This window comes from Anoplophora glabripennis, unplaced genomic scaffold (genome assembly GCF_000390285.2).
Source record: "Anoplophora glabripennis isolate ALB-LARVAE unplaced genomic scaffold, Agla_2.0 scaffold61, whole genome shotgun sequence".
Classification (NCBI taxonomy): Eukaryota; Metazoa; Arthropoda; class Insecta; order Coleoptera; family Cerambycidae; genus Anoplophora; species Anoplophora glabripennis.
Window position 1 is genome coordinate 1,208,067 of NW_019416237.1, and position 17,292 is coordinate 1,225,358.

Here is a 17,292-nt window from a genome sequence, read left to right on the forward strand (position 1 = left end):
CTTTGCTCCAATTTAAAATGAGCTTTTTGCTTTTTATCAAAAACATAGAGGGCGATAATAACTCAAAAATGTGTACTCTTTGCCATATTTTTTTGTTGGTACGAATTTTGAGAAAATACAAATTTTGATTTACTGTAAAATGTCGAAATTTGTTTCATGTAGTTTGAGAGAAAAATTTATATCAATTTTCTATCGCAATTATCGGTTATGATGGGCTGAGTAGTTGTGGCCATTCTAGTCAAATTAAACTTTATATTTTTGTTAAGTTTGAAGTTATATAAAATATTTTTATGGTATAGATCAGCAGTCTTCAAACTTTTACGATTTTGGAACCCCGCCAACATTTCGATATTTTTGAGGAACCCCTACACCTAAAAAAGATTTTTGAACACATTTTTTACTGATTATTTAATATATTTATAAATACTACGATTAACAAAATAAATAATCCACTAATTGTAAGTAAAAATGAAAGTAACTATTTATTGAGTACCTAATTGAAAAAAGAGTAAATATAATCAAAGACTGGGATGTACTTGAATATTTTTACATAATATGTTAAAATAGAGAAAGATAAAAGGAAAAACAATGTAATTATGAGTGGAGTTAAAATACGTACTGAGGACCAAAAAGCATTAAAGAACTATACAGAGAGTTTAATCAAATCATATCTGAAAATAGAAATTGATATCAGAAATGCACGTAAATTAGGAGAGAGGACATGTTTAATAGAGCTTAAAGGGGAAGAAGACAAAGAGAAAGTTATGAAGAATAAATATAAGCTTAGAGAGATTCATGAGGAAAGAATATTTATAAACGAGGACTTAACAAAAAAGGAACTGGAAAGAGCGAAAAAAATAAGGGGATTTGCAAAAGAAGAAAGAAATAAAGGTAAATCAGTTAAAATAGGATATAACAAAGTTACGGAAGATGGAGTAGAGTGGAAATGGAATAAAATCGCAGAGAAATTAGAACCTGCTCGATCAGATGTCCAAAAAAACTAGAAGAAAATATTTGGGATAGAAAGGATTTGTATAGAAATGGAATGGAATGGATTTGTATGGCAATGGAAACGGATTATGAATTAAGGAGCAAGAAGGAAAAAGAAAAGGTGGGAAATTATGGGAAATTCGAAAAACAAAATGGGGATATAGAAGTTAAAAAAAATGTAAAGAATTAGAAGGATGGGAAAATATATGTGGCTACATGGAATGTCCGAGGCACTTACACGGAAGGCGCACTTATTAGACTGACGCAGATTATGAGCAACTATGCGATAGATATTGTGGCTATCCAAGAAACGAAACAAAAAGGAAATTTTACGCAAGAAATAGGAAATTACATATACTTTAACAGTAGAGCAGATGATAGAATATTTGGAACAGGGTTTTTGGTGACAAAAAAATTAAAATCGGAAATAGCAGAATTTCTGCCCATTTCAAATAGATTATGCAAATTAAGAATAAGAAGTAAATACAGGAAAATAAGTATTATTAATGTACATTGTCCAACAGAAGAAAAAGAAGAAGAAGAAAAAGAAGAATTTTATGAGAGAATTGAAGGAGTCTATAATAAAATTCCAAGATACGATGTCAAAATGGTAATTGGAGATTTTCATGCAAAGATAGGGAAAGAAGAAATATATAAACCGATTATAGGGAGCCATAGTAAGCATAATCAGAGTAATGAAAATGGAAAGAAACTTATAGAGTTTGCAACAGAGAAGGACCTATGGATAGTAACAACATTTTTCCAACATAAGAATATACATAAGGGTACATGGACTTCACCCAATGGAAAGACAGTAAACCAAATAGACCATGTAACGATAGAAAGTAAACATATTAACTACGTATTAGATGCAAGAAGTTATCGAGGGGCAGATTTGGATACAGATCACATGCTAGTGAAGGCAACGTTAAAATATAGAAAGCCGACTATAATGCAGAAGAAAGGAAAAGTAAATAGTAAGTATGCTGTTGAAAAATTAAAGGAGAAAGAAATTGTAAATGAGTTCCAAAGGAGGATTAAGAGGGAAATAACTGGAAGTGATGTAGAAGAAAAATGGCAAGAATTTGAAAAAATTATGGCGGATGGTGCACAAATTTTGAAGAACGATGAAAATAATGTGAAGAGTAAGTCCTGGTTCAATGAGGAATGTAAAGAGGCAATACTTAAGAGGGAGAAAGCGAGAATGGTATTGATAAAAAATAACACGACGAATAACAGGGAACACTATGACAAATGTAAAAAAGAGGCCAAAGTGGTATGTAGAAAAAAGAAAAGGGAATACATAGAAAAACAAATGCAGAACCTGGAGGACAAATATGAAAAAAAGAGAATAAGGGAGTTTTACAGGGGTGTAAAGAACGAAAGAGGAAGAGATCAGCAAAGCAAACAATTGTTTTGTAAAGATAAACAGGGGCAACTTGTGGGAGGAAGTCAAGGAAGTGTGGAGAGATGGGCGGAGTATTTTCAAGATGTATTTGGCGTAGAAGAAGAAGAAGAAAGTGATGAAGAACATTACCTAGGACTGAATGATTACGAAGAGGTGCCAAGCAAAGAAGAAATAGGAGAAATTATTAGATCGTTAAAAAATCATAAGGCACCTGGTGAAAATGGCATAGTGGCAGAAATGTTGAAAGCGGGGGAACAGGAAATGGAAGAAAAAGTATATGACATAATAAAAGAAGTATGGGAAAAAGAAGTGATGCCTAATAGATGGAAACAATCGTTAATATGCCCCATACATACAAAAAGGAGATCGGATGGACTGCAATAATTATAGAGGCATTGCTTTGATGGATACGGTGTATAAGGTAATGGCGATAGCAATTAAAAAAAGATTAAATTTAGCGGCGGAACAAAAAATTGGGCAGTATCAATGTGGATTCAGAGAAAATAGATCAACCATGGATCAGGTATTTGTTTTAAAACAAATAATAGATAATAGTATAGATCAGAATCTGCCTCTTTATATGGTATTCATAGATTTTAAACAAGCGTACAATAAAATAAAAAGATCAAAAATATACAGTTCTATGGAGAGCATGGGAATAAAAAGAAAATTAATAAAACTCATACAAATGACTCTAAACGATACGGATTACAAGGTAATGATTAATGGTCAAACGTCAAAAAAATTTAGAGTTAGGAGAGGTTTACGCCAAGGTGATCCCTTGTCAACAACGTTATTTAACATCGTACTAGACTCGGCAATCAGAGAAAGCGGAATACAAACTACGGGCACAATTTACAGACAAACAAGTCAGATAATGGCCTACGCTGATGACATCGTGATCCTGACAAGAACGAAGAAGAATCTGCTTAACACAATTAAAAAGTTAGAAAGAACAACTTGGAACAGAGGGCTGGTTATAAATGAAAACAAAACAAAATATATGAAGATAGATAAAACGCCAGAGGTTAGGCAAAACACAGGAATCAGGATGGTAACGGAAGGGAGACAATATTATTTTGAGGGAGTGAATAAATTTAATTACCTAGGAGTCACAGTGACTATTAATGGTGAAGAAAAAATTGAAATACAAGAGAGAATAGGAAAGGGAAATAAGTGCATGGGTGGCTTACTTAGGGTATTTAGGTCAAAAAACATTTCCAGAAATGTGAAAAAGAGAATCTATAAGACTGTAATAAGACCTGTGGTGATCTATGGATGTGAGGCCTGGAAACTTAATGTAAGAGAAAAAGGGACATTAGAAATTTTTGAGAGGAAAGTACTAAGGAGAATTTATGGAGGGAGGAAGGTAGGAGAAATGTGGCGAAGGAGATCAAATGAGGAGCTGATGGAAATGTACGGGGAACCATCCATAACGAATGTAATAAGGTCGCAGAGAATGAGATGGTTAGGACATGTAGTAAGACTGCCAGATGAGAGAACGACAAGGATAGTGCTCACAGGAGGTATAGAAGGTAGAAGAAAAAGAGGGAGACCCCGGACTGGATGGCTTCAAAAGGTGGAGAGAGATCTAGAGGAAATGGGCATTAGGGACTGGAGAAGGAGAGCAAGAAACAAAACTGAATGGAGGCATATATGCAACCAAGCCATGGGCGTACTCGGCCCGTAGTGCTGAATATATATATATATGTTAAAATCAGGTGCTACTGTCATAAGTTGCAATCACATTGCAATACTTTGTTTTTGTCGCAACATACGTGGAAAATGATTTTTTGCAGAGGTACGTAGTTGCAAAAGGTATTAATACATTGATTGCCTGGTCAGTAATTTCAGGATATTTCTTATAAATCTCTAGCCAAAAGTCAAGAAAAAGCCGACATAACCAACGCGAAAAACGCTGCGCCAGCTTATAAGTTGTAAGCAGACTTACTTGCACTTTCGTAAATAGATAAAGTTCTTATAGTAACTTACATATACGCTTGTAATTCAATATAAAAATAAAAACTTTTAAGAGTATAAATTTTTTGGAATTTTGTAATCATCAATAATAAAATCTTAAATTTTTGACAGACAATGAGTCGCGGAACCCCCAGAGAGGTTGTGCGGAACCCCAGGGTTCCGCGGAACACAGTTTGAATACCGCTGGTATAGACATACAAATTTGGCTTACCAAAAAACCCACCATGCCAAATTCTATGAAATATCTTAAAAAGTTTGTCACTCTTTAAAAAATGGAATAAAATAATATCATTGAAGCTTCTTAACTTTTAAAACTATCAAAATTACTAAGGTACATTTCAACTTATTTCATGTGAAACGTGTGAAAATGCTCCCACTGTATATAAAATGTTTGCGTATCGAGTAGTGGAAACTGAAGTATAATCTGGGAGAGAAAGTGAAAATAGATAAAACCTTTGATATATCATCTGCTACATTTAAATGCTCTGAAACACAATTATTTACAGAAACATGTATGTATTTATTTATTATTTATTAGTTTTCTGCTTTGCAATTTTAAAATTTTGCTGTGGGCACCTTTATTATTTCTGGAAATGTACAAAGTTTACTCTATGAGCTTGAATAACAAAATGAGCCCCACAGGCTGTTACGATACTATGTCGCTGCTCATCCGACCTTTTGGACACCACTGTGACCAATTAATGATAATAAAATTTATTGTAGGGGACGATAGGCATGGTTTTCGATCTCTATCAACTTACCCTATTGGTTTGACTACTTTACATTACGATATTTTCTGGGTTAACGAACATTCGAAAAGACTGTACTGGGCAGAAAAAAATGCCAGCACAAATTATAACAAAAAAATTACTTTAGGTAAGTAAAAGAAATAAGAAAATTGTTAATAACTTTTAACAATAAAAATTATACCTGAAATTTTAGATATTCCGAGTAATATTGAAAAATTACATCTCGTTTCTGTAACGCCAAAGAAACAACACTTCAGCTCTTGTCTCAGAAACAACGGCGGTTGCAGTCACCTCTGCCTTATGTCTCACAAATCAATAGTATGTGCTTGTCCCGTCGGTTGGGATCTATCGTCGAACAATCATACTTGCATTAAAAGAGAACACTGTAAAGATACCGAATACTTGTGCTACGACTCCAACACGTGCATTTTAAAAAGCCTTCGTTGCAACGGACACAACGACTGCAGTTTCGGTGAAGACGAGAAAGATTGTAAACCAGCCAGGAAATGTCCACCTGATTTATTTGAATGCAGCAATGGTGAATGTATTAAGCAGGAAAAAGTGTGCGATTATAACTATGATTGCAAAGATAAATCCGATGAACACAACTGCAAAGACAAAAGTAAGCAAAAATCTTGTCCACCACAGCATTTTAGTTGTGGTGATGGCCAGTGCATAGTAGAAAGATTTTTGTGTGACGGCGTTTATGACTGCGAGGATCACTCTGATGAGGTGAAGTGTTCAACGAATGAATGTGGAATCAATCAGTTTAGGTAAAAAGTAATTTTTTATTTGTGAATGTTCCTAATTGAAATTTCTAATTTCAAAGATAAACGCATTGTTATTCTAATTTTTAGATGCAATTCAGGAGCTTGTATACCAAAGTCATGGGAATGTGATCATGATTATGATTGTAATGATTTTTCAGATGAACATGCTCAATGTGGTAAGTAAATTTTTTGTACAGAGTGACAAACATTGGTCCGGATGTGGAGAATTTTATTATAAAAAAAGCAAATTTTTTGAAAATATTTCAAATATACAATAATGGAAAATTTCCGTTCTTCATATTAAATTTTTTTAACCGCCTAATTCAAACTATTACTCATTTTTAGCTTCGGTTAGTTGCCCTCCTACAATGTACACCTGCCTAAACGGCAAATGTATCGACAAGCAACTTATGTGCGACAACATGGATGACTGCGGAGATAACTCGGATGAATACACGTGCAACGTAGCCTCTACTGGAAACTGCAGCGTGGAAGAGTTTGCTTGCTCTTCAAACACGTCTATTTGTGTCTTAAATTCTGCGAAATGCAATGGAACGTCGGAATGCCCTCATCACGAAGACGAAAAAGGCTGCTCAGACTGCAACATCGATGAATTTAACTGCAAAAATAAGAAGTGCATCCCTGTTCAGTGGATATGTGACGGAATAGATGACTGTGGGGATAATACTGATGAAAAGACGGAGCTTTGTTCTCATGCTGTTGGGGTTACATCGTCTGTCGTTCATATTTCGTGTGAACATGGTTTTCGGTAAGTGATATTCCCTAGAATATTCCTATACATATTTTTCTTATTTCTGAATTTGTATTAAAATTATCTATAGTGTAATGGAAAACGTCATTATATGCTACTGTATAAAGTATAGAGTTGTCCACTGCATTCAAAATAAGGATGCTATCAAGGGGATATCTAAAATGGTTAAATATACAGGGTGTTTGTAAATAAGTGCGAAATATTTTAGCGGGTGGTTGTCGAAGTTATTTTGTGAAAAAAAGTTCATATAAACGTAGGTCGAAATATGCTTCGTTTCCGAAATACAGTGTATAATTTTAATTTTTTATTTATTTTTATTAATTAATTCAAAGAGTTTTAAAGATATTGACTCGAAATTTGAAAAATGTTTTGGAGGGATAAACGTGCATTTTTTGGGGTGATTCGAATATTTCTGCTTGTGTTCGTGCGAGAATGCCACAACCTTTCTTAATAAAAAAAATGGTACACCACTGACTTTTTCCAGTTTTGATATTATTTTAGAAATCTGCCGTTAATACTGAACGAAACTGGTCTCTTTAATTTTTTTCGTAGGATGTACCGTTTTTGAGGAAAAAAATAAAACATATTTTATTGCAAGTTGTATATTTTTAATTTCTATCGATACATTATCTAGTAGGTTGCTGTTAATATTTCTAAATAAAATATAACCATCAAATTTCGAGTCAATATCTTTAAAACCGAAATAATTAATAAAAATAAATAAAAAATTAAAATTTAAAGACTGTATTTTGGAAACGAAGTATATTTCGACCTACATTTATATGAGTTTTTTTTCACAAAACAACTTCGGCAACCACCCCCTAAAATATTTCGCACTTATTTAAAACACACCCTGTATAGGGTATAAAACAATGTCAAAATAATAAAAACAAAATCTGTAAATAATACCTACAGAATAATTATAATTAGAAGAAAGTGTTGTCATTAAATCATTGAAATGGCTTAGACAGATTTTAAATATATTTTAGTTTTTCAGATATTTGGAAAAAAATATATTTTTTTGATTTTGTTTCATTATTTTCAGTTTCATTTTTATTTTCGCCATCAACTTCATTTTTTAAAATAGCTCCATTTTTTAAAATACATGTTTTTTGAGTATTTTTTTACATATTTTAAGTATTTCTGCCAATGTGTCATTTGTGATATTGTGATTAATTTCATTTAGCCATCGTCAGCGATTTCTGTGAAAAATAAATTCCAAGTATGATTGTTTAAATAGGTTTGTAAAATTAAACTTTCTAATGCCAAAGAAAGCTTGAAAACTGAATTCAAGGTTGTAACAAATTTTACTTATAACCACAATAAATTATATGAAAATACTATCTGAATTATACAGGGTGTCCCAGAATAACGTGTACAATGGAAGACCACAGATTCATGGACTCAAAATAGGCAGATTTAGGCTAATTCACCTATATCCGAAATAACTCGGAATATGTATTAATCGATTTTAATTATTTTTGGGGTGTGGACTTTTGCTTTCAATCTACAAATTTTGATGTTATATAGAGTGTTTTATAAAACTCACTACTCCAACAAAATTGATGTATGGTGTTAATATCCATTAATAACTTTTTCCTCTTTCGGTCAATAATGACAACTATTTTTAATTTAATAGGTTTTGGGCCTCTTGTAGAATTTTGATTAAATGAGCGGTTTGGGTACAAAAAAATATTTTTTAAATGTCTACATTATCTTGCCACCCATATTACAATACATACTTAATAAAGTGCTAGTAGTCACTGATTTTGTAGAAAGACTGTAAATTCAGTTTGATTTTTAAGTCATTGTACCTGCCAATTCTTAATGAGTATTTACTACGGTAAGATATGTCACGTTACTTCATTTTTCAATATGGATACACACAATACGAATTAGAGTTATTTACAATGTGCCTAATTTTATTGAAATAATTCGTAAGAACAATCAAATACAATAAAAATTGCTGGAGATAGAAGTAATAAAGTTGAGGTTATTAAATTTAGTACATCTTACTATAAAAACTGTTCAAAATGACCACCATTGTTTCTACAACAAAGGTTAATTTGGCGAAGAAAGTTAAAGGGCATGCTTTGCAGATCTTAAGGGCTACTTTCTAAAACATTTATGGCATTTTCGATATGCCTTCACAACTCTTCTTCAGTGTTAGATGTGGAAGCATGCACTGTTGTTTTCAGAGTGCCCCAAAGATAATAATTTCAAGGTGTTAAGTCTGGTAAACGTTCAGGCCAGTTAACAGGAACATTGTCTCCTCTACTAATCCATCTACGAGAGAATCTTTGGTTCAGATACTGCTGGACATTTACAGTGAAATGTCATGGAGCACAATGTTTCATCTTGACAGCATGTAGATTTTGTTGAGCATACACATGTTCATTGTGAATATTTATTATTCCGCTTCTAGTAAAACAGAATTGGCAGGTACAATGATTTAAAGATCAAACTGAAATTACAGTCAACTTACAAAATCAAAGCCTACTAGCACTATGTATACATTTAAAAAATATTTTTTGTACCCAAACCGCTCATTTAATCAAAATTCTACAAGAGACTCATAAACCTCCAAATGGTATCACCTATCAACTAAAAAATTGTTGCCATTATTGCCCGAAAGACAAAAAAATTATGAACGGGTATTATCACCATACATCAATTTTGTAGGAGTTGTTTGTTTAAAAAAACACTCCGTATAATAATTGGGCTATGAGGGTAATTTTAGGATGCAACAGATATACAAGAGTTGAGGATATGTTGGGTATTTTGAAGTGGATGTATATAGACAAGTTTTTGGAGTTTAATGTATTAGTTTTTATTCATAAAATTGCATTGGGGAACGAACCACAATACTTGAAAAAAATATTGGAAACTTTTGATAATATCCACAATTATAGTACAAGAGGGAATCACAAGTTTATCCTGCAAAAAGTGCATACAGCAGCTGGACAAAATTCCATTTTTTTTAAGGGTATTAGTAAATATAACAGTTTAAGTCAGGATGTGAAAAATGCTCGAAATATAGCATGTTTTAAAAATATATTAAGAAATTCTTATATGTAAATATAGTCTTTAAGAGTGTATTCAAATATGTATGTAGTGTGTAAAACAAATTTTTGATGTTATTTAGTAGGTTTTAAGTGAGACAGTATATATAAATAGCAAAGTGCTAATAAAGTCCTATTACTATTACTATAACACCAAACTGTGTAGATTGAAAGCAAAAGTCTACACCTCAAAAATAATCAAAATCGAATAATACGTATTCGAATTACGTATTTACAAAATTCTAAAAATTTTGACGAACTTTGAGGCCATCTAGCGGCCAAACAAAGCGATTTGGTTTAAAAACTTAAAGTTTTCCGTTTTTAAAATTGAGGGCCGCATTAAAAATGTATTTAAAGAAATATTGAAATGTATGCATAATTAAATCACTAAAAGTGACACAAAAGTGAAAATAAAATTAAAAATATTTTAAAAATAAGTAATTTAAATGCTGGGCCATGTTTAAAAAATGAGGTACATGAAAACAAATTAAAAATGAAATATCTGACGCCAAAACTGAGATTTCCAAAAAAGTCATCATAATTCTTTAATTTATTCTCTTTTTCGCCCTCGCTCCATAGTAAAATAACATAAAAAAAATAAAATAGAAAATCGAGAAATCCCATTTTTTGAAAATACCTCAAATATTAAGAAAAAATATTTAAGATCCATTTATACTATTTTAATGGTTCTCTAACGACATAATTTATTACTAATTTAAGCCACCCTATATCTTTCGTTTTCTATGTTATTTCCGTAATAGACACATTTATTTTAGACACAGTATATTAATATTATTTATTTTTCTTTTTGTATTTTTTTTTTAAGGTGTAAAAGTGGTCACTGCATAGCCCTTTCTTCCGTATGTGATGGCAAACATGACTGTTACGATGATTCTGATGAAGACGGCTTGTGTTCGACGGCTTGTGATGGCATAAAACATCCTTGTTCTCAAGTGTGTGTCCCCACACCAACAGGGCCTATGTGTAAATGCAATCCTGGATACAAATTAATGGGGGATGGCCATACCTGTGAGGATCTGAATGAATGTCGGATTGACCCCCCCGTTTGCAGTCAGTTGTGTAATAATAACGAAGGCAGTTATATTTGCGACTGTTTCAACGGGTACCTACTAAGGTGAGTTTATTTTTAATAAATTAATTATAAGACCTGGTTAATTTCGAGACTTTTGTGGGCCTTTTTCATATTTTCTGAGGTGTCTCCAAGTACAAATACCAAAAACAATTTTTTTGATAATTCAACTGTTTTATGGGATGTACATTTTCTTTACTTTTTTTTTGTTCATTGGTATATGAGAAAATGTTGCAATGGATTTTATATAAAATATTTTTTTCAGATCTGATAAAAAATCGTGCAAAGCAGAAGGTCAGCCCATGTCTCTTATCTTTACTTCGGACAATCAAATAAGAAGCCTAACTCAAAAAACAAACAGTTTAAGCATCATTTACTCCAATGAAATGCCTGAAATATCTGGCCTGGACTTTGTGCTAAAATCTAAAAGCGTTTACTTTAGCATAGAAATGACCAGTACCATCCATCGGATCAATCAAGAAACGCAAGTGAGACAGTACATAGAACATGTTGGGCAACCGCAGAAGATCTCGGTAGATTGGACGAGTCAGAATGTCTATTTTTATAATGCCAGTTCTGAAGCAAAGTCCATTAGTGTGTGTAATTTCGAGGAAATGTTGTGTGCAAAGCTGATTGATATTGATATTCACAGACAGGTGTCAGCAATAGCAATAGACTCGCTGAATAAGGTTATGTTCTATTCGGTAACGAGTTGGTGGGTACTTAATTCTCCAAGCTACATTATATACAAGTGTAATTTAGATGGAAGTGGAAAGGTGGAGCTTGTCAAGTTCGATAAAGGTATGAAAAAAAAAATATGTACCCAACACTAAAAAGCGTTTTTATGGTTGAAGTGGATATAAAATTTTTCTAACCAACTTAATAATTTGGCTTTGCTTCATTAATCACTATCTTTGAGTGTCACTTGATTATTGCACATCCGCTTTTTACTTCACTATCCATTTAAAGGGAATGTGAAGTAATCGAGTCTGTGAAATACTTGTGTATGTAAAATTATATAAGATTTAAAAACGTGATATTTCTTTATTTTTAGGTTACGTAACTGACCTTACGTTTGATTTCAACAGCAAACACTTGTATTTTATTGACCAACATAAGGCAGAAATTAGTATGGTGAATTACGAGGGAAAATTGAAAACTTTACTCTTCACAGCCGAAGCTCGACCAGTTGGTTTGAAATTTTTTGAGAACTATTTGTTCTATCTCACCAGTGGAGGATACTTGTTCAAGTGTAAATTGTTCGAGGACCGTCACTGTGAGAATTTCAAGTTACACGGTTACTCAAGCAATTTCTTTACGATCGCCCAAGATTCTCTTCAACCGAGACTTGAAAATGTGTGCAAAAATCACTCGTGTTCCTATTTATGTCTGCCTTCCGAATCTCAGTATAAATGTCTCTGCAGCGATGGAAAAATTATTTCGAAATCAGAGAAATGTTCCGGCAAACAAGTAAGTAATTATCCTAAAATTCATTTTTGTATTTTTACAGAATAATTACATTAAAATTTGAATATTTAATTAAGAATTTTGTAATAACTATAAACAGGATGTGTAGAAAATGTAAAAGATTGCTAGTATCTGTTAAACTATAATTTTCTAACGAGAATGACTTTTTTTATAAAATAAAAAATGTTTTTCCTCTTTCTGACTCCATTCTTGGACATACTCTATGTAGATATTAAAAAATTGTATTTAATATGCAAATAACTTTTTTAGCTGGAATCTGTAGGTGACGGGAGGAAGTTTAAAGTTCATTCAGTTTCGGTGAAACAAGAACAACAAAATAAAAAGAACACTAGCGTAATTGTCCTGGGAATTTTACTACCCATTTTAATAATACTTGTAGTGGCAACGGTGATCATAATTTTAAGGAAGAAAAATAGTGGCGGCTTTAACGTTAGGTAAGCCAATCAAAAGTGTTTTTGTTTTAATACATCTTGTAGTATGCCCAGATCATAACCTTCCAAAAATTAAATATTTATTGTACAGGGTGTTTCTGAAAACATGGGCCAACGCTCGGGGGCAGATTCCTAACCTAAAAACAAGATTATTTTTTTCGTTCCTTACCTACAGGGTGTCAGTTTTAAAATAAAATATGTTTTTTCCAAAAATCCAGATTTCCACTTGAGGAAATTAAATGAAATTTGGACAACTAACTATTTAGAACCGAATACTCATTCCTAGGTATTATTATGTTGGACATGAATTACAGGACCGGCTTACTTGCAAGCCCTTGGATTTAATCAAAGAAAAAAGTGAAATGGGACACATGTTGATATGAAAAAATAACTGTTTTTTGGTTAGGAATCTGCCCCCCCCCGAACTTTGGTCCATGTTGTCTGAAACACCCTGTATAAATGAAAATATGAAAACTTTATACTAAACAATAAATCAAATAATATCTCTTTCCCTCACTCATTTTGCAAGTATTAGTTAAGAATCTATTCACTTGTGGGGAAGAGGGGGCGGCATATTATTATTCCGCAAGCCGCATCTGCTTTACATCAATCTTATATAAATTTTTTTTACCAGTATTCGATTTCACAATTCTGATTCCACCTCCAAAACTCATACTGACGAAAAACCGCTCCTGAAACCGGGACAACACGAGTACACCAATCCTGTTCATTTTGGTGGAGATTATCCCGATATTTCAGCGAGCAACCTTGCCAAGAAATTAAATGAGATGGGTGCTGTTTAATGGTCCCGTTTGTGATCGTTTATTCGTATTATTGTTTTATTAAAATTTTTAACTTTATTTTAAAAGAAAATAGCTATAACAGTATTAAGAGTTGTACTATTTGCAAATCAACTTATAGGAAATATTTTATTTATAACTGTTGCAGTTGTATAAAATTTATTTATTTTTTATGGTTTATGTGCTTTATACATAAAAAATTGTTAATACACACTTTTTAAATTGACTTGTTTTTTATTGGCGACCAGCTCTTTGTTGAAAAGGGACCTGTGTGTGATTTCTATAGAAATATTTCTGTATACCAATGGTTCCCAAAGTGTGGGTTCGGTTCCCTGGGGAGTCGAAGAAGTGGTTGCAGATGATTGCTAAAGCCCCCAAAGCCCCCCTGGTTACGACACGCTACGTATGGAAATGAAAGAAAAAGAAAATGAGGTCAGGGATATTGTCCTAGTGCGTACGAATCAGCATGAATCGATAGTCATTCTATCATCGATTTGTGCCTTGTTTTCTTTATGTGCAGTATAAATTGCAATGTTTACATTAAACATTTAAGCAGTAAAGCTCAGTTATCTGACCACTCTAATATACAGGGTGTTTCAAAAAGATGTTGCCAAACTTGAGGGGGATATAGAGGATTTTGCGGTAGAAAATTTTTATATACAGGCTGTCTACTAAAAAACGCCGCAAGTCATAACTCCGTTATTTATAGTCTGAATTTAAAAAACAAAAAATAGCGATAGTCAACATTTTTTTTTCAAATGGCAATATAGTTTTTTTGTTATTTATTATTGTGCAGATTTATTTTCTGAATCCAACGATGTATATGAACTTGACTTTTGTAAAGCATTTATTACAGAAGAGACGACAAAATATTAGTCGATACCACATTCGGCGCCCAGCCACTAATTTATGACAAATGTATTTTAACTAATCATCTGTGCCATGGAAAACAAAAAATAATACAGCAAACCAAATAAAACTCAAAACGGAATTTTGTAGTTAACAGAAGAGAAACAATACAATTAATATCAATTAAAAGAAAAACAATTTACAAAGTTCAACACGAAATATAACATTAATTATTAAACACAAAACACATTAAACGAAGAACAACAAACACAAAACAACTAAAGAAACAAATTGTAGCCATTGTTCTCTATCGTTTTACAGGTCTTACAAATCTACGTAGTTCTGAAACTTCTCTGTGAGGAAATAGTTCTCTGTAAGGGGGACTCCTGCACCACGATTTTTATTACACCGAAAGTATACCTAAATCATTTCCGTCAATTGATTATTATTATTCATATTTTGCACTGTTGAGCTTATTTCAATAAATAACGTACTGTTAAATGATACAGAAAGAGTATAATGTGTAAAAAACTGAGACACGAACACTAAAATGACATTTACTTGCTTTCTTATATTATTTTTTGTTCTCCAGGCATACATGATTGGTCAAAATATGTTTGTTGTCAATTTAAACGACCAGGCGCTGATAATGCGGTATTGACTATTATTTTCATGCTTTTTCTGTAATACATGTTTCACAAAAGTAAACTTTATATACATCATTGCATTCAGAATAAAAATCTGCAGAATAATAAATAAAAAAATACCTATATTACCATTTGAAAAAAGTATACTATCACTTTCCAAAAAAAATAATAATAAATACGGTGCGTATTTAGCGCCATATTATGCAATTTTTTGTTTTTTAAAATCGGACTATAAATGACGGAGTTATGGCTTGCGGTGTCTTTTAGGAGACAGCCTGTATAAACCCCTAAATAGATAAATAGTCAGAAATGAGGCGTTTTGGCCCTGGAGCAATTTTTGTCCAGAAATGTAATGTTATCTCATTGACACTGAAAGACTTTGGTATTTAAGTAATTTTTATTAAGGATAACGCAAAAATGATTTGAAATAAAATAAATGCGTTTGTCTCTTCAGATAAGTGTTTACCAACTGCATGTCCTACACACAATGTTGGTAAAAATTGATTTTATCCACAACTGTGTGATAAAAGCTCTATTACACGCATCTAATCTAGCCATGCAATATCATCTATGTCACACTGTGAGAAATAGTGAAACAAATGAACAGAGTCGTTACGTAATAAATGATCTAACTCAACTGAGTCTTTCACATTTGTTTTGTTTGTGACGAAATTTTGCTTCTAAGTTGTTGAAATAGACCAATCGAAGAGTATGCAGACATGCATGTTATTTATGGCGAAGCTAGTTGCAACGCTAGAGAAGCTGAACGCTTTCCGAATCGCCAACATCATTGCCAAACAATATTTTCGTCAATCGTTCGTCAGTTAAGAGAAGCAGGCAACTTTAAACCAGATGTAGAAGTCGATATCCACTAACTACAAGGACGGTGGCCATTGAGGAAGAAGTTTTGCATCAAACTAAAGAACAACCTACCACAAACCGTTTTGAACAATTATTATACATTTATTATTTTTGCGTTATCCTTAATAAAAATTACTTAAATTCAAAGCCTTTTGGGGTTAACGTAATAATTACGTTTTTGGAAAAAAATTGCTCCAGGGCCAAAACAGCTCATTTCCTACTAGGGGTTTATATACAAAAATTTTCTTTCGCGATGTCCTCTACAGCGTGAGTCAGTTTTTTGTAGTAGGATTTTAACAGATAATAGAGAATCATTTTTTAATAAGAAAAGTTCCTATAAACGTAGGTCTTAGAACGCTTCGTTTGTGAGATATAGTGTTGAAAATATTTTTTTTTTAAGAATTTTGAACTGAAATTTGGTATTAATAACACATTAGTTATGGTGAATAAAACAAAGATATCTGTTATCCATTTCACACACCAGTGACATGCCTGAGGTGGGTTACTGCCCCCTTAAAAAAATAATGTGTACATCCGTGGATTTTTCTGAAAAATAACATTTTTTCTAAATTTTTTAATCAATTCTGAACAAAACAGCTCTCTTTCAATTTTTTATAAAATGAACGGTTTTTGGTTAAATTCATTTGGCATGAAACTGTTCCAACGATATTGGTAATACATTTGTAATAAGAAAAATATGATGTACCCTGAAAATCAACAAAAACGATTAAATGTCATAACGTTGACATAAGAACGCAAACATTGTGTAACGTGTGTGTCAATTAGTTCTTTTTTTAAGTTCTGTGTTTGTTTTTTCATGCCAAATTTCAGTTTAATATCTGTTGGTCTTTTAGAGATATTAAGAAAAATTCTTAAAAATGTTTGTTTTCTACACCCTATATCTCACAAACGAAGCGTTTTAAGACCTATGTTTATAGGAACTTTTCTTATTAAAAAATGATTCTCTATCAACTGTTATTATTCATTCAATCGTTTTTGTTGATTTTTAGTGCACATCATATTTTTCTTATTAATTCACAAATGTATTAGGTACCAATATCGTTGGAACAGTTTCATGCCAAATTAATTTAACCAAAAACCGTTAATTTTATAAAAAATTGAAAGAGATCTGTTTTGTTTAGAATTGATTAAAAAATTTAGAAATGATGTTATTTTCCAGAAAAAATCACGGGCGTACGAATTGACCTCAGGCACGTCACTGGCGGGTGAAATGATTCACCATAACTAATGTGTTATTAATACCAAATTTCAGTTCAATATATGTTGGTCTTTTAGAGATATTAAGAAAAATTCTTAAAAAAAGTTTATTTTCAACACCCTATTTATCACAAACGAAGCGTTCTAAGACCTACGTTTATAGGAACTTTTCTTATT

The 17,292-nt window shown here is 32.3% G+C and overlaps 1 protein-coding gene across 1 annotated transcript in view; it reads left to right on the forward strand.

Moving 5' to 3' along the window:
• LOC108917709 (putative vitellogenin receptor) overlaps positions 1-13,715 on the forward strand; it is a 31,541-nt gene extending 17,826 nt beyond the window's left edge. The window contains exons 13-21 of the mRNA XM_018724446.1: positions 5,102-5,254; positions 5,321-5,900; positions 5,985-6,077; positions 6,253-6,666; positions 10,558-10,866; positions 11,087-11,622; positions 11,876-12,291; positions 12,559-12,743; positions 13,375-13,715. Coding sequence (XP_018579962.1) covers positions 5,102-5,254; positions 5,321-5,900; positions 5,985-6,077; positions 6,253-6,666; positions 10,558-10,866; positions 11,087-11,622; positions 11,876-12,291; positions 12,559-12,743; positions 13,375-13,543 — 2,855 coding nt within the window. The 3' untranslated portion in view covers positions 13,544-13,715. The remainder of the gene's footprint in view (positions 1-5,101; positions 5,255-5,320; positions 5,901-5,984; positions 6,078-6,252; positions 6,667-10,557; positions 10,867-11,086; positions 11,623-11,875; positions 12,292-12,558; positions 12,744-13,374) is intronic.
• Positions 13,716-17,292: the final 3,577 nt, after the last annotated feature.